The sequence below is a fragment of the Mirounga leonina genome, unplaced genomic scaffold, assembly GCF_011800145.1.
Source record: "Mirounga leonina isolate KUSES-001 unplaced genomic scaffold, KU_Mleo_1.0 Mir_150, whole genome shotgun sequence".
In the NCBI taxonomy this organism is placed as follows: domain Eukaryota; kingdom Metazoa; phylum Chordata; class Mammalia; order Carnivora; family Phocidae; genus Mirounga; species Mirounga leonina.
In genome coordinates this window covers 802,734-823,629 of record NW_023270374.1, presented here as the reverse complement: position 1 = coordinate 823,629, position 20,896 = coordinate 802,734, and the positions used below count along the sequence as shown (strand labels likewise).

At 45.9% G+C, this 20,896-nt stretch overlaps 2 protein-coding genes across 3 annotated transcripts in view; both read right to left on the bottom strand.

Annotated features, from left to right (window-relative positions):
- APMAP (adipocyte plasma membrane associated protein) overlaps positions 1-12,092 on the bottom strand; it is a 34,781-nt gene extending 22,689 nt beyond the window's left edge. Inside the window, exons 1-3 of one of the 2 annotated variants that reach the window (XM_035005729.1) lie at positions 11,940-12,027; positions 9,163-9,267; positions 535-651 (exon numbers count right to left, since the gene is read on the bottom strand). In XM_035005729.1, coding sequence (XP_034861620.1) covers positions 535-614 — 80 coding nt within the window. In that variant the 5' untranslated portion in view covers positions 615-651; positions 9,163-9,267; positions 11,940-12,027. Of the gene's footprint in view, positions 1-534; positions 652-9,162; positions 9,268-11,939 lie in introns of both variants that reach the window. The other variant, XM_035005728.1, reaches the window with a different exon arrangement.
- A 7,051-nt stretch (positions 12,093-19,143) lies between these two features.
- ACSS1 (acyl-CoA synthetase short chain family member 1) overlaps positions 19,144-20,896 on the bottom strand; it is a 61,172-nt gene continuing 59,419 nt past the window's right edge. The window contains exon 14 of the mRNA XM_035005727.1: positions 19,144-20,828. Within this exon, the coding sequence (XP_034861618.1) occupies positions 20,649-20,828 (180 nt within the window). The 3' untranslated portion in view covers positions 19,144-20,648. The remainder of the gene's footprint in view (positions 20,829-20,896) is intronic.

The following is a 20,896-nucleotide window of genomic DNA, read 5'->3' as shown; positions in this document are numbered from 1 at the left end:
ATCATCACACCATTAAGAGCCTGGCTCTGCATTACTATAATTACAAACGTGAATATATTTCACAGAGTCCCTAGGTATACACTATTTTTTTCAAGTTATAATGGACTGCATTCCTCATAGATGCCCACCAATGAGAGGTAACTTAGGAAAAGTAGAATACTAATTACAAGGCTTTTGAAAAATCAGTACTTATAAAATTTAAACAAGGTAACTTAAACTTAACCTTTGTGTGTGCTTTTGCCACTTCAAATGAATTCAGGTGAATTAACACATAAGCTTCTCTTATTTGGGGTTTTTCTGGGTTTTATATGTGGTTTGTACAGTTTTGTTTTTGAAACCAGATCATCAACAATACCATTCACATATGGTGTAACATCTGATTCCACACAAAACTCAGACACTAAAGAAATCACAAATCTCTCTCCCTCTCTCCTAGTAGCTTACCTTTCAGATCAAATTGGTTTGTTACCCTAGACACTATCCCACCCTACCCTTGCCAAGCAAGCCCTCCCAAGAATGGCCATGACAGCTCACCTGAGAGGCTGTGGGTCTATGGGAGAATCCAGCAGCAGCATGGCTCCAAGCAGGGGAACGGTGAGGGAGACAGCCAGCATCACGAAGGTCACTCGGAACACACGGCCACTAAAGGAGCTGCGAGAGATGAAATATACAAAGGCGATCAGCAGAGGCTCAGCTGGGACGAGCTCAGCTGGTCTCAAAGCCTGTCAAGCCGGAGCAGGCCTCTAGCCTGGTGTCACCGTGAGACCATTGACCTCTGTGGCTTGTGATGAAACTTTAGGGCTGTTTGCTACGATTGGCAAACATGCCTCTGTTCTTTTTTTTAATCTTCCAGCTGTGTGGGAAACACTTATCAGTTATTTGCCAGACAGTCTGATAAGCTGTACCTTCAACCCTCTAAGCGGAGTCTCAAAGAGGGCAAATCAAAGAATTGATAAACACAAAAATGGAAGAAAAGAGGTGCAATGAAGTAATGCAAACACACTTGTCTACAGAGAAGACGTGTTTTCCAAAAGCCACTATTTCCTGGTACTTGGATTCACAGCAGCAACACTCAGTACTGTGGGTCCCTAAGATTCACAGCTTTGGTAGATAAAAGAGACAGAGACAAATTCATGAAGCAAAGAGAACAAAAAACAACCTCCTGAGCATCCAATTCTCCAATCATTTTGCCAATCACACCACACCTTCAAGAATTCAAAGCAAATCCCAGCTCTCTACCTGGTAGAGGTCTGACAGATACTGACAGTTACTTACAAAGAATCTATACAATCACAATTCCAAGTCACCACTACTAAAGCCTTGGGAAGATCTAAAAGCTGCCTTGGGAATCTTGTGTGATGTTTTTGGACAAATGACCAATGGTAACTAAAATATCTCTCAAACAATCCTCACATACACCATTACTCATCTGGTAAACAAGCACATTTAGCCTCTTGCTACTTCACAGGATTATTATTTGCTTTAAGTGCATTCAGATTTATTATACACTTACATCAAGATTAACTTTAAGCAAATAAAATCATGAGCTCCTAAGGTGGAGAATCTTTTTCTATCCAAAAAAAAGGTGACTTAAAGAAAAAATATCAAGACTCACACTTAACAAATACTTCATTGAAGGGCAGTGTTTTGTTTGACTTTTGACAGGCTAGTCTTCCGCTGTATAAACCTGATTCCAGGTACAGTACATAAATGTGGGGGCCTAAGGGCCAGTCCTAACTTTCCCAACAGCCAGCTATGCCACTTCACGCAGGTTTCTTCACACGAAGCCCACGGGCTCCCCACTATGAAACAGGGCTTTGTAACCTCAAAGTCCTGCCCAATTTGAACATGCATGATTTTAATAAATGAATATGGCAGAAAATGAAGCATCTGTTTCTACTGGGTTGAAATAAAAGGTAAGGGGAAAGAAAAAGAGGAGGAGGGAGAAGATTCTCCCCTAGTGCCCCCACAAAGGAGCGCGGTCCTGCCGACACCTTGATTTCAGCACAGTGAGAACTGTCCGGGACTGCTGACAGTCAGAACTGCAAGTTCATCCAATGGTGTTGTTTAAGCCATGAAGTATGTGGTCACTTGCCATGGCAGCCATGGAAAACTAAGGCAGTTTTCTAATTAAACTATTTTTGTGGCCTGGAAGTGGGGTGCTGGTGCAACAAATACCTCAACACTTGGAAGTGGCTTTGGAATCAAGCAGCAGGCAGAGGAAGGAAAAACGCTGAGAAGCAGGACAGAAAATCTTGTCCAGATTTCCTTAAACAGACTTCGTAGGAAAACGGATGTTAAAGACTCTGCTCGCAAGGGCTCAGAAAGCAGTGAGGAGCGTGGTAGAGAAAACGTACGTTCATCTCAGGGGATGCCGAAATCATTGCGAACAGACAGACACTGAAGGTGCCGCTGGTAAGGGCTCTGAAGGGTGTCAGGAACAGGTTATTGGAAACTGGAGGAGAGCAGATCCTTATTATACTGTGTCCTGCAGCAATGTGGAAAGCAGAACTTGTATATGATGAACCAGGATGCCGAGCTAAGGCCCTTTCCAAGCAGAGTGGAAGGTGCAGCCTGGTTTCTTCTTCTCCTTTCTCTTCCAGAGCAGGACAGCATAGGGAGCAGCAGTGAGCACTTCCTTTTGCCTTTGACACTTCCCCCTTTGGTAACGAGAACCCTATTCTGTGTCTGTCTACCTTCTAATAATCTTCCAAAAACGAATTTTGTTCCTAATTTCCTTCTCTTCACTCACACAGGGCTCAGAGCCCAAACTCTACCCAGGCAAAACGCCAGGTCACCAGTCTTTCCCTCTTCTGCTACCTGGGAAAGGAGGTGGTCCATCCCACAGACCCGGCTGTGAGAGGCCAAGGGTGCCCAGGCTCCTGGAAGGGGATCGGCAGCCAGGAAGGGAAAATTCAGGCCAACCTCTACCTCCCAGCCCTGTCTCCAAACTCCAGGGCCACAGAGTCTTCTAATGCGACTGACCAATGACAGTCAAGGGTGCAAGAGCACAGTGCATGAAAATGCACGTATGACATAGATCAGCTATGAACCCGACATGACAGCAGGCTGATGCAACCTGCTGAGAGGTCTGCAGCAGGGGAAGGAGTAAGGGCCATAAAAAGAGGAATGATAAAGACAGTGACAATAAGAACATGCCATGCAACATGCTTTATGTGGGTAGCTAGCTAGGTGGAACTAGGTCTCTCTCTAGTTTCCGAAGAGAAAAGTGGTCAGAGGAAGACAAGTGGGCCTGCTGCCCACTGCCAGAACTGGAAGAGCACAACGAAGGGCCAGGTCTGGCTCTAAGGCTGCAGTTACCATTACCACCACCACCTGCCAGGGACAAACGGACGGGGAGAGGGTGCCCAGACCTAGAGCCCTCAGAGCCGGGGTTGGAAAAACTTGGCACACCTTGATCATGACATCATTCTGGACATTTTGTATATGTGGGATCATACAATATGTGACCGCCATGAATGGCTCCTTTCACTCAACATATGTTTTGAGGATCATCCAGGCTGCAGTAAGTATCAGTACGTCATTCCTTTTCACAGCTCAATACCATTCCATTGTAAGTATATACAGGCATACCTCATTTTACTGGGCTTCACAGACACTGCATATTTTTTTTTTTTTTACAATTTGAAGGCTCAAGACTTCAGTGGAGGAGGTAATTGCTGATGTGGTGGAAACAGCAAGAGAACTAGAATCAGAAGCGGAGCCTGAAGATGTGGCTGAGTTGCTGCAACCTCGTGATAAAACTTTCACAGATGAAGAGTTACTTCTTATAGATGAGCCAAGAAAGTGATTTCTTGAGATGGGATCTACTCCTGGTGAAGAGGCTGTGAAGATTCTTGGAATGACAACAGAAGAATGAGAATAGCACATAAACTTAGTTGATAAAGCAGTGGCAGATTTTGAGGGGATTGATTACAATTTTGAAAGAAGTTCTATCAATGCTATCAGCAGCATCACCTGCTACAGAGAAACTGCTTGTGAAAGGAAGAACCAATCGATATGTCAAATTTGTCTTACTTTAAGAAACTGCCACAGCCACCCTAGCCTTCAGCAACCACCACCTGATCAGTCAGCAGCCACCAACATCGAGGCAAGACCAGCAGAAAGATGATTACTTGCTAAAAACTCAGATGATGGTTAGCATTTTTAGACAATAAAGTATTTTTAACTTAACGTAAAGGTATGTACATTGTTTTTCTAGACATAATGCTATTGTACACTTAATAGATTACAGTATAGTATAAACACAACTTTTCTATGCACTGGGAAACCAAAAACTTCATCTGACTCATATTATTGAGATAAAACTGGTCTGAAACTGAACACACAATTTCTCAGAGGTATGCCTGTATCACAATTGGTTTATCCACTCATCCACTGATAGACATTCGGGTGAGAAGGGGAAATAAGGAGTTGATGCAGTTTTGGAATACAGGTGAGGTTCAGAGGGGTGCAGTCCAGACCTGACAACCAAGAAAGAATTTTTGAGGCGTCTTCGGTGCAAAATGGTGGTTTATTAAAGCACGGGGACAGGACCTGTGGGCAGAAAGAGCTGCTGCCCCGTGGTCTTGAGGAGTGGCTGATTATATACTCAGGAGTTGGGGAGGTGAGGACAAAGGGGGTGTCCAGAAGGACTGTCATATGCTAAAGACTCTCAGGGTACTGGAGGCCTGGTTATTGTCAAGCCAAGGTTGTTTTTCCCTCTAATGAGGCACTAACATGAAGACAGTTGGGAGTTCCCTGGAGGAATGTTACATTCCTCCTATCACACATCCTTGTCAATGGGCTTCAGGTTCAAAAGAAATTTAATTTTATTTATATTTCCTTCCGCCTCAGCCTCCCTTAATTTTATGGAGGGGAGGGTGATGTTAGGGCTTCAGGAAACTGAGTTATGGGTTTCTTGGAAGTTAGGCTATTGATAAGAAAGCTTCTTCCTTGAAAATCACTAGGACATTGGTAAAGTGAGGGAGACTCCTGTCCTGCAGGACTGTGATCTCTATCAGTTCACCATCTGTTTTTCCTTTAGGGCAGCCAGGAGTGTCTGAGGAATGTCACATATATCCCAAAGTGGGGGGGGGGGGTGCGTAGGGTACCAGGTTCTGCTTTGTCCTCAGCTTGCCTTCTGTTCCCTCATCAGAGTGATTACTTAATAGGTACAAGATGTTTTTATGGGGTGATGAAAAGGTTTTGAAACTAGAAAGTGTTGCCCAACACTAAATATCACTAAACTGTATACACTCTAAAGCAGTTAATTTTATGTTATGTGAATTTTACCTCAATTTTTAAAAATGTTTAACAGTGATGAAAATGTTCTAAACTTAGATTGTGGTGATCCTTCCAAACTTTGTGAATATACTGAAAACCACTGAATTGGACATTTTAAAATGGGTGAATTTATGGTATGTGAATTTTACCTTGTTAAAAAAAAAAAGTCAATGACCCAACTGCCACTCTGAGGCTGGGACACTCAAGTGATTTCAAGTGGCCTAAAGTCTTTTAACATAACAGAAATAACAAAGTATCTATATGGTAAAGCAGGGCTGTTTACAAGTACAATTGACAGAAATGGCTGATTGCGTGGTTCTTTTAAAAGCAGAATCCCAAGAGAGACAAATGCAAAGGTGCATGGTGCAGCTGCATTGCACACATCATTCGGGTAAGGTCCAACAAGGAAGTCCATGTCCTTGAAAGGGGGCTGATGTAATCACCCTTCCCCCAGCCCAGCAGAGGTGCAGTCCCTTAGGGGAAACTGCATTGTAAAATCTTTCACCACTGAGCTGTTCTTAACAAAGGTGGTGACACTCTGGCCAAAGTGCTACTTTACCTTTTCCTTACCTAACACATCCTTCTCATTTGTCTAAGGCTCCTATACTGTAAAGTCTCCTATACCACACTGTAGCTTACATCTTTTTAAATCTTAATTTAGTAATCCAACTCACAGATTGTGACACCCTGCTTGAATATCTGGCTACCCTTTCACACAATAGCAAAAGGCTCACTGATCCCCAGAAGAAAAAGTCCAGCCAGGCCTGAAAGCAGGTGCTTCCAGCTAGAAAGGCAGCCAGAAATTGGGAGCCAATCCTTGCCAGAGTTTTAGTGAATGCGCTCTTACAATCCAGTCTAAAAAGCTGAAGAAAAATTCAGAGGCCATCCAGGCAGTGCTCCCAAAGGTGGCCCGTCCCTGGACTGCCTACACCAGATGACTGGGGCAACTTTAAACAAGGCCCAGGAATTCTGATTGTGCAGGCCAGTGTGGGCCTGGGGACCCTTTTTCTCGTGCTCCCCAGTTGTTTTCGATGTGCTAGATACTCCCAACCTCATCCAACTCCCCACCTGGTGGCAGATGTCTGTCATCCCCCTGGCTGATCATGAGACACAGCCTCCACTGGAAAGTTCTGTGGTCAAGTTTTACAAACAAGCACTTAAACTCCTTGAGCAGTGCTGTCCAACAGAACTCTCGGCAACGACAGAAACGCAGCAACCACTAGCTGTGTGTGGCAGCTGAGCACCTGGAATGGGGCTAGCACGTTATCTAAATGAGCCAAAGATGGCCACTGTGTATTGGCCCTACGTTATTTATTTCTTCACTGCAGGCTAAGACCCATTAGCTCAAAAGGCCCACCAGCACCAAACTCAAACTTTTACACACCTGGTTATTTTAAAAATAGCCAAACAGACAAATTTTTAGCCATTTAGAGTCTGCCTGCTTTACATACTCTGTAAACCTCGCCACCAGCAGTTACCCATTGATAAGACAGGGCCTGGAACTTTTAAGGCCCTGAGCTGCTGCCGCTGCTGCCCCTAGAGCTCTCTGACCCAGAGACTCACCTAGATAGAGGAGGCCCCTCTCCTCCCTCCCTCACTCCCCTCCCCTTCTGGACTGTGGCCCGGGCTCCTGCCATGAGAGACTGCTCCCACATGCAAACCTGTCCAAGTGTCGCCCAATAAAGCTCATGTGTGCCACTGCCACCTCATAGTCATTTTTTTCCTTGATCAGCCCCCAAATCCCTCAAACTCCCTACACAGTGCAAATGAGGAACTGAATTTTTAATATTAGTCCAATTAATTTAAATAGCTACATATGGCAAATGGCTAGCACATCAGACAGAACAGCTTCGGCTCATTTAATATTCCTTCACACACAGCATTTAATAATCAACTACACACATATGCCAGGTACTATCCAAGGCCCTGAGAGGACAGCAATAAATAAAGTTTCCTGCCCTCTGCATATTCTATTAAATAAGCAGATACCAGATAGTGACAAATACAATGAAGAAAAATACAGCAGGATCAGGATACAGGAGGAAGGGGAGGCTGGCCACACACACAGGGGTCAAAGCAGATGACCTCTGAACAGAGACTTCAGTGAAGGTGGGGAAAAAAATACCTGGGGCAGAGCAATGCAAGCAGAGGTAACACAGTAGGACTCAACAAGAACTCGGCATGAGTGAAGAATACATACTTTAAGGGTTGTTTAACTTTAAGCCCCCATTCCCAAACCTTGGCCACAGAGACAGAATGGCCATGGCAGGCGGGCAGGCAGGCTGAGACACGGTGAGCGAGGGGAAGCTGCTGGAACAGGTCTGGCCCACAGCCAGAGGCAGATCCCACAGGCCCTGAAAGCCAGGGAAGTGCTTGCCAGTGTGCAGGGGGGGATGTATATGAAGGCTACAGTATAAAGCAGTTCCCTAATTCTTTTACTTGGGGGACGATGGCTGCTCAGGTCACCTCATGCAACACATTCTAAGAAAGACACTTTCCCTTTGCTTGCACTGACTGGGCCCAGATAGATGTGTGCCCTCGGGAGGAGCAAACCTTTGACCTCCCAGATGCATGCAATCACACCACCCTTCATGGGCAAAGCATCCCCAGTCCTGCAGGAGTCCCTCAGACTGCGGGGCTTGCAGAACTTTCCTGGTTGTCTCAGAGTTTGTCAAAATTCCCCATAAGATGTGGTGCCCAGAGCTCAAAGCAAAGCTCTAGTCTAAACCATAACTGTCACTCCACAAAAATGGCTTTAATTGCCATAACTGAAAAACAAGGAGATTTCACATAAAAATCTGGGTTTCCAGCCTCTCTTGAAGAAGCAGAGATCTATGAAACCTGTGAAAAGGCTACAGGGCAGGTGCACAGGGCTTTCCACTCTTCAGACAGACACACACGCTCCTCTTCTCCTGGCCCCACACCTGCTCCAGACCTTACCACATCAGGATTTTATAAGAACTAAACCAAATGACGGATGCACGTGCAGTGCTAAGACCAGGGTCTGGAACAAGAAAAGTGCTCCATAAATGACAGGTAGCAGGAGTGCTGCTCTCCTGGAGGCATCTGAGTCTGTGACTGTCTGGCAGTGGGACTTCTGCACCCAAGCCCTGGGCACATTTATTTTGGCCCAAGGTTCATTCCTGCAAACTCACAGTCACCTGTAATTCTGCCTTTCCTCCAGGTTTGCCCCCTGCCTCTGTACGCCTGCCTCACATTAACTTAAACAAAGGACACTCCATTTATCCCTATCCATTTTCACTGACAAAGTACTGCACATTCCCATCATATTCTCTTTCCCAATCTGTGCTGACACATCCAGGAAGGCCAGCAACTTCCCTTCCAGATGCAGTTTGGGAAATCAACTTGTTTGCTCCAATCCCTTGGAAGAGCCCAAAGTGATGCTCACCTCCTTGAGGACATCTGCACCCTGAAATCTCCTACATTTCTAAGGCCAAGAGAGCAATCATGTTGATACAACAGGAGTTGGCAATAACTGTTGGCTCAGCCATGTTGTGCAAAATCCTCTGTAACTTCACCAGGCAAACTAAAAGGTGTGCTCCACCCCCTTCTGCATATAGGACACCAGGGCCTTGAGTCATAAACTAATGACTCCATGAGATCAAAAACAACCTGTGATTTTGTGGAAAACTTATTAGCCACAGATCCATGGACCAGAGCCCCAGGTGTCAAGGTGACCCCTGAAACCTGAGAAAGTCAAATAGCAGTAAGCCCAGTCTTTAACTGACTGCACCCTGAATTTGTTGGTTTCTCACATTCTTTTAAACTGGGGCTCCTTGACTGTAGATGTCTTCATTCATTTTAGCATTGAAAATAAGTTAGAAACGAGTTAAAAGAGCCATCTGAAACACACACCCAAGGGGAGGGATGAGAAGAAAATGCTGATTCCTGACTCCTCATGACCACAACTTTATGATGGCCCCATCTGTCTCTCCACCTTGCCTTCCTTACTCTTCAGTCCTAAAAAGGGAAAAGGAAAATGAATGTAGTAGAGATTCTTATTTAGCTTAAAATCCTTTAGAAGTTTATTGAAAAAGCAGCAGCTAAATTTTCAATATATTCACTCTTCAATCCTTAACAGTTAACACAGAGACATTAAACAGCTATTCTCTCTTCCCAGACTGAACTATGTTCCAAAAGAGAAGGAATAGTATCAGTGTTACAATCCTTCTAATAGCTTTTGTAAAGCATTTGGAGAAGTTGATGCCAAATAATAATGTTTGCACTAGTATGTTAAAAGTGCATAGCCCATCTATATTCCACACTGAATAAAAGGACTTAATGACCACATTCCCCATTATAGCTTAAATACAAAAATTCAAGAGCTTTGGCATAAAACCTTATTTCCAAAGCATAATTTTAAAAATATTTCTCAATCACTGTCCAGCTGCCAATGCTATCCTTATTCATTCATTTCTGCTTCTCTTTTGTCTCCATTACTCTAACTTTATATAAACCACTTCACTCACACAGACCTCAGTGACCTCAGCAGTCAAACAGAGCTAACAACACATTTCATGTCAAGAGTCAGGAGACTAGCTAAGGTATCACTGGGTGTCCCTTCCACTAAAATCTACTGTCCTACTTCTGTTCTCTTGACTGAATAACATATCATTCAAGGTCTTCTTTTTCCTGCTTAGCTCATCTAAAATTTATTCTATAGTTGTCAGATTTCTACTTCCTTCAGATTCCTTTACTTCACCCACTATATACAATGCTTTCTGCCTTACAGTGAACCCTCAACTTTTAAGGTAAATCAAGAAGACAGTGAGGTACTGGAAATGATCACAAAAGAAATGAAAAATAGAACTGCATCAGAAAAATAAGAAAAACAACTACAGAGTTACAATAATAAATGTAGAAAAAGTGAAAACTCACTTTGAAAAAAGAGACCATTACAGATATATAGAAATGGGATCAAATACATAAGAAGAGAAAGAGAGAAACACAGGAAAATAAGAACAATGTTCATGGACAGGGAAGTCAAGAAAATGTCTTAAATACACACAGGTTTGTAAAAGGCACAGTGGAAAAGAACAGCAGCAGATGATGATTCTGTAATATCCGATTCATCCTGCCATTAAGTCAGAGATCCCACAGAGAAACTGAAAAACAGTGTAATTAAATCTGCCCGTCTGCTGTGCACTCAGGAGTGTCAGAGAAGACCAGCTGAGAGTTGGGCCCAACCAACAAGTGCCCTCAGGTGCTATATGCCCTGGTTTTCAACACACTGCCCCTCAAGGCAAACTCAGAGCCAACTGTTCTTTCACTTCCCATGTAGAAGTGTGTGAGCAAGCCTTGTTTTCGTGGTTTCTGTAGTAAAGCACCGCCAGTCTTTGCATGTCCATTCTAAAAGGCTCCTCAGTCATCAGCAGACTATGACTTCACAATATCCACAATCACTTGTCCTGGTTTGCCCAGGGTTTGCACTGAAAGTCCTACGTCCTTGGAAACCTCTGAGTTTATTCAGCATATTACTGACCTTTCCACCAGCCCCAGGAGTCAAATATTACCAAAAATCTCTTCTCTGCAAATTGCCTTTCTAAAACCAAAACACTCCTCTCTGCTACAGCCCTCCGTCAAGTGTGGTCCTCTTATTATCATCAGTGAATATCCAGTCTGTTCCCACAAAAACTAGCCCTCATTATGTACCACACCCCTAGGCACACCGATAAATCCTTCCAATATTTCTATCAACTTATAAGTCAATCAGTTCCACAACTTTGAGGTTGGTCTGCATGGGGCCTCTTGGTTCTCCCTAAAAATTCACAGTTAGGTGACTCAGGAGACAAAATTAAAGAGAGAAGAAGTTTAAGTATTATATTTTTTTAAATGTATGTTTAAGGACCCTGCTTCAGTTTTTAGCTAACAAAACATAGTATACGTAAATTCTGTAAGGTTCAGAGAAGCGAAGGCCAAAAATCTGAGATTTTTTTATTAGGTAGGCATCAACTAGTTTCCTAGGCTTCTCCGTCCCAATCAGGAAAAATGTGCAAGCCTAAATTCTCACAAAAGTTGATTAACAATGTCACTTCTGTTCTCTACTTTTTCCCGAAAACCACAATGAAACTGACCACGCAGCGAGAGGTGGGAAGGTGCAGAAGAGCAGGTGCAGAGAGGCCAGCTCTTCGCTGGAACACGAGGTGCGACCCGAGCATGCTTTCGGACTTCCTTTCAGGACAATGAGAGCGGGGGACTGGGAAGGCCTAGGACCGTGGCGAGGCGGCAAGGTGGTCCTCCCTCGGGGGATCGGGTACGCCAGCAGACAAGAAAGGGGGGAGGGGACGAGGGAGCTGGGAAAGGCGAGAAAGCAACAGCTCCCTAAGCTGGGGAAGGAGTGAGGGGCAGAAAGGGGCAGATGCGGAGCGAGGCGGTCTTGGGACCCCAAAAGCCAGGGAACAATGCTGAAATTGGGCGCAGGGTGCACCCAAGCCTCAAGGACCTGGCAGGTGCATCCGCTTGGTCGGAGCCTGTTTCCTCCCCTATAAAATGAGTTTTGCCCGGGGAATTAAATGGGATGGCGCCTGCAGCGCGCTTGGCAACGCATTTACCCAACTGCTGTTACTGCCGTCCCAATGGTTAGGGAGGGTCGACCCGGCCATTCGCGGCCCACCGCCAGGGCCCCGGCCTACCTGCCGTCCTTGGCCTCGGGGGCCTGGCCATCGTCCGTGACGACCTGCGGCCGCAGCGGCCGGCGCTGCCGCAGCCCGTCCGCCTCGCTCATGGTGCGAGCGCCACAGCCCCTAACCCCGTCACTAACCGGGAAGGAGCAGTTCAGGCTCTGCGCCCGCCCGCCCCGACCCGCCCCGGCCCGCCCAGATCCGGGCCCCGCGCCGCCCTCGGCCCCGCCCCGACCGCGCGCGGAAGTGACGTCGCTGGCCCGCCCCTACTGGCAACTGGCACGGCGGCCCCTAGAGCGTGTCAGGGCGGCACTTCTCGGCGAGTGCGAGTGGGCGGGCGCTCGGGGGGCCCCGAGCCAGTGCGGCCGCTTGCGAGGGCCCGGAACTCGCGTGGTCTAACCCCGGGCTCGTCCAGCCCAGCGCCTGCGCTTCCTGCGTTCCTTTGTTGCTGGCGGTGGGACCGCAGCAATGGTTAGGCGCGTAGTGGTGCAAATGGGCGGTGCTGGGCTGAGGTGTTGGCCGTTTGTGTGGGTAGAAGATGGCCCTGCTTGTTAAATGACAAAGACCCGGTTCGTAGAGGCGGGGTAAAAAAAATACGAGTTCGTACTGGAGGCCTACGAGGGCAGTAATGCCCACCTGAAAATCGTGACCTTTTACGAAACAGATCCTGTTAAGGGGAAAATTTGGGACAAATATGCTGCTCTTTGGATTAAGGCCATTGAGTATTAAATCTTTTTGCTACAACCGAATATTTGACAAGGTTTGTGAAAGGGTTACCCTTAGAAGTAGAAGGGGGGTATATAGAAATCATTAATTACAACAAATAAGGTCTAAGAAAGCACGAAGTAATCATTTAACAGTATTTTAGTCAGTTAGGTATATTTCTAAGTGCTGGGAGGTGATGGTGAGCAAACCACAGACAAGCTCGCTCCCTTACTGAAATTAAACTAGTGAGAGATGACTTTAATCAGGTCATCATAAAGATAAATGTGAAATGTAAAAATTGCATTAAAGGTGAGTAACATGATCTTGTGAGAGCATTTGATGGATTAAGGTCCTAAGAAATGACTAGGATTTTGAGAAGAAACAGGATTTCCAGGCAGAGGAAACCAAATCCCTTTACTGTGTGTGCATCATCTCTAGAAAAGGCATGTTCAAAATGAAGTATTAAGAATTAATTTCCTTATTGCACTTAAAGGCTTCCCTGATCAAACATGCCATTGCCTTTCTTAGTGTTAGGTGGCACTAGAATCCCATATGACTGTTTAATAAGAGATGAAGAACCAGCATGAGGGAAGTGAAGAGTTCTCATATAAATCCAGTTCTGCAGGGATTACCATGCCTGGCAGGGATGTAAATAAGGCCTTGGCAATATTTTACTTCATTTCCTATCCAATACAACCAATATAGCTGTTAGATCCAGGATAGTTTAAACAGCACTGCATGATCTGGCCCCTTTCTTCCTGTCTGGATTATCCCTCCTGCTGTGTTTCAGACACTCAGCATTGCTTGCTATTTCTAATTCTATGCCTCCCTGCCTTTGTCCATATTATTCCTTCTTGTGAAAATGCTTTCCTTCACCCCTTGGCCAAAACAACTTTTGTCATTTAGGATTCACTTCAAGTAACATTGCTGAAAACTCTTCCCCTAATTTCTTAAGCAGAACATCTTTGTGCCTAAGCCACTTTGAACATGTCCCAAGTATAAGACTTAGCTCATTGCATTGGAATTATTTGTATTCCATGCCCAGCATTAAAGCCCACCAACTAAAAACAGCCAGGAACATACCTGTCAAAAGTAAGTAATAGTAATAAGTTAGGTTTATTGAACTTGTTGCAGCAAAGAAATTCGCCAGAAGGACCTGTGAGGCTCCTCAAAAATGGGGGAGTTACAGAAGGTCCTTGAGGGGTTAGGGCCAGTGTTTGTAAAAGATGGTCTTGGCAGTGATGGGCCAGAATTTGTAAAGAGGGGAGACTCATTGGGGGAGTCAGTGGTCTTACCTGGAACACATGAGTCCAAGTGGAGTTATTGGGAGATCAGCTTGTCTTATCTCGGAACAAGTGGTCTGAATGAGCTAAATTAAAAGGTTTGAGTGGCACAGTTTAGTACCGTTTTTCATGGTGAGATCCACATTGCTGGTTGTGGTTTGTTTCAGTTCTCTCCCCAGGCTCTAGCCTAGCTGCCACCCAGTTATCAGCAGGGAGATAGGATCAATGTAATTGGTTAGAATAGGTTTCTCAACCTCAGCACCACTGATATTATGGGCCAGATAATTCTTTGCTGGGGATGGCAGGAAGAAGCTCTCCTGTGCATTGCAGGATGTTTAGCTGCATCCCTGGCCTCCACCCACTAGATGCCAATAGCATCCCACCTAGTCATGATAATCAGTAATGTCTCCGGACACTGCCAAGTGTCCCCTGGGAGACAAAATAGCCCCTGATTGCGAACCACTGGGTTAGACCAACCAGAAGCTACCCCCATGCACCCTGAGAGTGGGGATGAGGCCCATTTGCATTGAAACTCTGGCCCATGTGGAAGGCATTTATCTCAACAAATCAGGGTTCTGCCAGCAGGGAAGGAGAGGCAGTGATGCTGAGCAAGGAGCCAGTACTGTACCTCACAGCTTAGACTGGAAATACTCCCTATTTCCAGGCCACTGCTTTTTCCCAATCCCATACTGTTCCCATTTCTTTTGTAGATACTTCCCAAAAGCCTTTCAGGCACTTAGCCAAGTGCTGTGACAAAACAAAGGTGAAATAAGGTGAGCCAACTTGCAGACATGTTATGATCTCAGAAGGGAGATAAGCATGATAACCAATCCAAAATGGTACCACGGAGGAACCACACAGTGTGTTGGGGGCCACAGGGAACAAGTCCCATCAGGTAGCAGTGCCCAGAGAAGGTTTCATGGAGGAAGTAGAATTATGATGGCAGGTTGAAGGGATGGAAGAGGACAAAAAACAGGCTTAAAAGGGAAGCGTGGGGTGTCCATGGATTGGTCAACAAGGGGGTGACAATCAGGGTAGACTTCAAAGTTATGAGTAATCAAAGAAGAAGAATCATCTAAAAGATGCTCTAAAGGGGTGAAGAAGAGCAGCAATAGACAGAGCCCTTCTCCCTGCCCCGAATCCAGGAGAGCAGGAGTGACCTGCTCCAAACAGGACTTCAAGCTAAGTTGTTGTGTTGTGATGGGAAGCTCTGACGTCAGCTCAGGTGGGACAGTGGAGAGTGTCAAGTTAGAGAATGTAGAATAGCTTGTTCAGAGTAGAAGAAGTATCCTAGAGATCATCCAGTTGCCAGACACAGGCATTCACAAAAGCCCACTTAAGGTATGGGAGGGATTTATTAGAAGGATATGGGGATAGCTTATGGAAGTCCAACACAGAAAGTGCAGCCTGGCCTCACAGGGACCGGTACGAGTACCTGGGAAAACAGGACCAGTACTCCTCTCAGCCTCCCTCGTACCTCACTGTGTCTTGTCTCTTCATCCCTGGTGATTCGGTGGCAAGCCTTGTTACGGGACTGTCCGTCTTCGTCTTTGCTGCCCTCTATTAGAGCTGGGTACAGTGACGCAGGCTAGAATCTGGCCTTGAGTTAAAGGCAGCAATCTGGGGTTTCTTTTGGCCTCTAGGAAAAGTTCCTGCTTTTCCAATAAAAAGGAGAGGTAGTATCCTGCCCTTTCTTACCCTCCTCTGACCCCCAAGGTTATGCTTAGAAGGGCAGCAGCATCTTGTGACGGTGGAAAATCACCCTGAGGTCTAAAAGACAACACGCCAAGAAGAGAAAACCTAGGCTGCTAACTCCTGCCAGCAACCATGTACCCCTGGGCTTCTGGGTTACATGAGGAAAGCCACCCCTTGTGCATCCAAGGCCTAGTCAGGTGAGCAGTTTGTGCTTGCACCTAAATACGTCCTATCTAATATTGCCAGTGTTCTCTGCTTGAACATGCCCGTGGGAGAAAATTATTGCCTCAAGCCCAGCTCTCCATGACCTCCCATTTCATGTATTCCACCAGCTAACTACAGTCTCTTTGTCCACAGTCCAGATTCCTGGACTGAGACTCTGATGCTCCCAACTTTGGTGAGGTGCCCAAGTCTGATTGCCGTGTTAGAGGACAGGGTCCCATGTTCCACTGAGCATTCAGGGCAGGGAGGACTGAGAGAGGAGACTAGGTGGCATAGGCATGAGCAGGGCAGGGCTGGCACACTGAATGATGTCTGCCCCAATGAGAAGCAGGCAAGGGGAGAGGTGAGGATTAGAAATAAGCTGACTGGACAGAACTGCCTTAATTACCCTAATGAGGAAGATTCATAAGGTCAACCCTGACTTGGTAGGAAAAGGTGCTCGTAGGAAAGACATTCACGAGTCGGCATCTGCATAGACCTGGACATTCATTATCGTTACCTCTGTTGAGAAGTGAGCTCATCTGCTCCATCGGTTCCTTGGGTCACTCGTTCATCACATTTCATTACATCCAGAAGCCATTTCTTGAAAGCAACTAGTTATTTCCCTTTGGACGATTTCTGCTCTGCCTTTTTGAGCAAACGTTTGCATACGTGTAAGAGTTAAGTGTTTCCTTGGCTCAGGAATAAAGAGATGTGTGGTTGGCTGAGGTGACATCTTCTTTGGGGAAGACTCAGCCCAAAATGAGGCTGTGCATCCAGAAGGCTGCTCAGCATAAGTTTGGTCTACAGGAGCAAGGAGACTAGACACAGTTACCCAGTTGGTGGCTCTTACCAAGAAAATCCCACCCTGCTGCAAAAGAAGTTGGCAGGCCATCTATTCCAACAGACTCTAAACTCCTTGGTACTTACCAGTCTGTTGATGATGTCCTAGGCCAGCCAGCCCCAGCCTTCTTCCTCTTTGCTCTTTCTAGGTTTATTTAGACTTGGATTTTTGCCCTCTGGTTTCTCACCTTCTTGGCCATGGTTGGTACCCTTTGGTGCAGGCACCAGGGGCACTAACCAGCTCCTTCTCTACTATTTGGAATAAAGACTGGTGCAGGCAGGAACTTCAACTTCACATTTAGCAAAGGCCACTGGTGAGGGAACTCCCTGGGGGTGCGCTTGGAGGGTCACAGCTTGCCTCTGGCATGGCTGATTAGGAACAAATTTGGGGGCATCCCCCTGTCTCCCCATATCCTTAAGATAGGGAGAAGAAGAATCTGAGCAACTGAACAAAAGAGTGTGGAAACAGAGGCTTCTTTTTTCTTAACCCCTCTTTTCGTTCCAGAGAGCAAGGCAAGTGAGAACAAAAATGATACTCCAATACTTATAAACCAGGACAGCAGGCAGGAGGGCTTTTTTGGAGACAGAAGCTCAGGGAGATGAGCCCAGTGCAGGGAGCCACTTTTTCCTGAGTGCATCTGCAGGCTCCAGAGGGGAAAGTTGAGAGGCCGTGCAACATCTCAGACAGCTCATTCTGAGTTGGGTCAGAGACACGCTGGTTAAGACCCCCCTGAGGCCCGGGACACAGAGCAGCGGCTGATGGTGCTGGCTGTCCCAGCACCGCACCTGCTTGCACTGGTTTCCCTCCTTCCCTGTTTCACACCCCCATTCCTCACGCCTGTCCCGAGGGTCCCATTCCTAAGCAAATCACCTGCATGCAGGCCCTCATCTCAGGCTCTGCTTCCAGGACACTGGAGACTAAAGCAGTAAGAGATCTAGGAAATAGAAGGTGAGAAGTTCCTCAAGAAAAGGAGACCAAATAGGCAAACACTATATTTGAGGAGATAATGATTGAGACACTTCCAAAACTTCCAAGAAGCACCTCAGAGCCCACACAGGGTGAATAAAAACAAGTCAACAAAAGATAATACTGCAAAAACCAAAGACAGTTGGTATTCACAGACCTAGAAATTATGTATTTATTTGGTTTAATCCTGTTATGCAACAAATTCCCAAACTGATGAAGGGAAAACTTACATAGCCCCAATTAGAGGTTCACTGAAAGTCAAGTTGGCATCACCACCCCTTCCAAAAGCGCTGTCTCCAGGAAAGCTTCCTCTTGGCCTGGATTTAGGCTTCCTACCTCTATCCAAGAGTTCATAGAGCTACCCAGATGTCAACAGTAAAGCACCTTAAAAAATAATAATAAAATAATAAAAATAAAATGCGGTTGATATTCTTCAAAGCTCTTGCAGGAAGGGGCCACACGTTTGGTCTGAGCTTGGGGATCAAGGGTAGAGCCAGACAATCTCCATCCACATCCCAGCTCTGCCTCTCCCCACCTCTTCTGTGAAGCTGGGGTAACAGTGTCTGCCTCAGAGGGCCACACGAGGAAGAGATGGGGGGATGGAATCTAGAACCTTCTCAGGGCCTCCTTGAACACAATGCCCAGCAGTGTAGTGTGACCATTACTGCTGTTGTTCCTGATGTTGGGTATCCTGAGGGTGGTTGGTGCAGTGGGTGCAAGTCAGCTCTGCAACAACCAAGAGCTCATGTTAATTCCACAGCCAAATCCCCTCTTTCCAGTCAGGCTGGGGAAACTGGGTGAGAATTCACACTCCCTTTTCTTCACCATGAACTCATTGCAGTGGGTAAACCAGGGGTCCAGGCTTTGTAGGAGCCGCCCAGACTGGGGTCTCTCACATCCCAGCTCCTGTGGCACCAGTTCAGTGTATTCTCTAAAATCAGCTTCTCTGTTCGGTGAAGGACACAGAAACCGATGTTCTCTCACGTCTAGAGAAAGGATAACCCTGGGTCAGGGAATGTCTCTCAGGCAAGCCTCTGCTGCTCACAGATGCAGTCTGTGACCCTGACATCGTTTTTGCTTCCTCGTTCTAATGGGTGTTCCAGACCAGCGCCCATCACCAGAACTCTGTGTGATGGTGGGAATGTTGTTGTCCATGCTGTCCAATCTGGTAACTACTGGCCATGTGGCTACTGAGCATGTGAACTGTGGGTACTGCCGCTGTGGAATGGAATATTTTATTTTATTCCATTCTATTCTATATATTTTTTTTTACTTACACCTAAAGAGCTACATAGAACTAGTGTATTGGATAGCACAGCAATCTAGACACAGGTTTACCAAGCAACAGTGTGAGATGGATGAGCTCTTAGTCTAGATTTCCTCCCTGTAATGGGTTTCCTCCCCAATGGACTATTAAGTGTTCTCTTTTGAATGAATAGGCCCCTTCCAGTTTTGTCCTTAGGATTATATTCAGCAACAACAGCATTATTTGATAAAAAATATCACCACAGAGAGAAGAGGATGAACAAAATAAAGCTTTATTTGAACTGCCCTGGTCACTGTCCAAGTTTATATTCAAGCCATTTCATAAATAGTGCCATAACTACAAGCCACCAGGTCCGCCACACATGCCACAGGTCTCTGTTGCTAAGCACGGCTTGTTGCTTAGTGACAGAGAACAGACCATCACTCAGTGTATCTGTGGGACACAGCTAATGGCCACCCCATTGGTGTCACAGGCATACTCGCCAAATCAGAGAGAAGCAAGCATAGTTATGACCCACAGTAGGTGTTCAGTACCCCAGACACCACTTGAACACCTACACAGCTGCAAGGCACCATATAACATGGAGTATGGATAAGGACAAATTTTCCCTGTTCCCGAAGACCCAGCTCAGCAGGCTGCCTTCACCTGTACTCCATGCCATCGGCCCCTGAATGCTTAGCTAATAAACACTTTGCAACCTAATGATTTATGTCATCTTGCTAATGTTCAGATGACTTAAGGCATACTTAGAGAGAGAGACTTGATTCAGAGTTCCAAGTCTCATCCTTGGACCTCTGTGGTTCTTCCCACACCAACCACAGAATGAAGGGCAGGCAGTTTTCAAGGACCCATTTCTAGCCAAATTAGGGCCCTAACGAGGAGTCACCTGAGTTTCCATGGGCTTCCCTCCCTGAACATCCCCACGTATTTGGAGCATGTTGACCTCCTACCAAGAGGCATCCAAGGTGGAGAGGGAAGTCTGTCCACATTACAGCTTGGAGAAACAGAATACATGAGTGGTTCTAAAACTAAAATCAGAGCACATTCGTACCACCACTTCTTAAGAGTTAGGTTTCATTATACATAAACCAAGGGAAATAGAAATATATTTCAAAAAAAGATGCTACAAGCTTGAAAGTTCTCAAGATAGCTATATTTAGACAAAGGTACAAACATTTCCAATACAGATTCCCCAATATGCCAAACATTAAAAACGCACCCTCTGACCCTCTCCACATTTCCCCATGAGCAGAGGCACAAAAGATTTTCATAACTCTAAATGTTACAAAGAGCATGTACATGTAAATCCACATACTACATGTGTGTATTTGTACATTCTTCCAAAATATAAAAGTATAAAAATAAAATATCTGCCTTTTGTATCTAGAAACATCTGGGAAAATCATAGAAGAACTATGATTGCTTCTAGTTCTCAGTCATCTGAGCAGGCACATGTTACCAGGCTTTTCACCTTCCTGTGCTGTCAGGAGGTAACACAGAAATGGAGATGACAGTGACTTTTCATTCCAGGAAACCAAATTCAGGACAAGGGGAAGCAAATGCTAAGCATGTCTTTTAGTACTTCTTCATGGGTTCTCAGCAGCAAGAAGGCAGGGTTTAGCACAGACTTCACACTGGGGCAGTATGGGTTATGCTCTGGGAGAGGACTGCTTCTGAGAGAGCAGAAAATGAGCACATCTGAGAGCTACATTCTAGAACGACGGTTAGGGGTGTGGGGACTGGGTCTTGACCACAGCCCATCACTGAGAGGCAGCTTGCTTGGATTTGTACTTCTGGTAGGCACTCAGGATTTCCGTGATGACACTGGGGTCCTCCAGGGTGGTGGTGTCCCCCAGATCCTGAGCTCTGCCCGTGATTATCTTCCTCAGGAGCCTCCGCATGACTTTTCCAGACCGAGTTTTTGGAAGACGCTTCACTACCTGGCAAGGAAGGGGTGCAGCATTCAAGTTTGTGTGGTGCCCAGACTCCCAGCGGCATCCAATTTTGT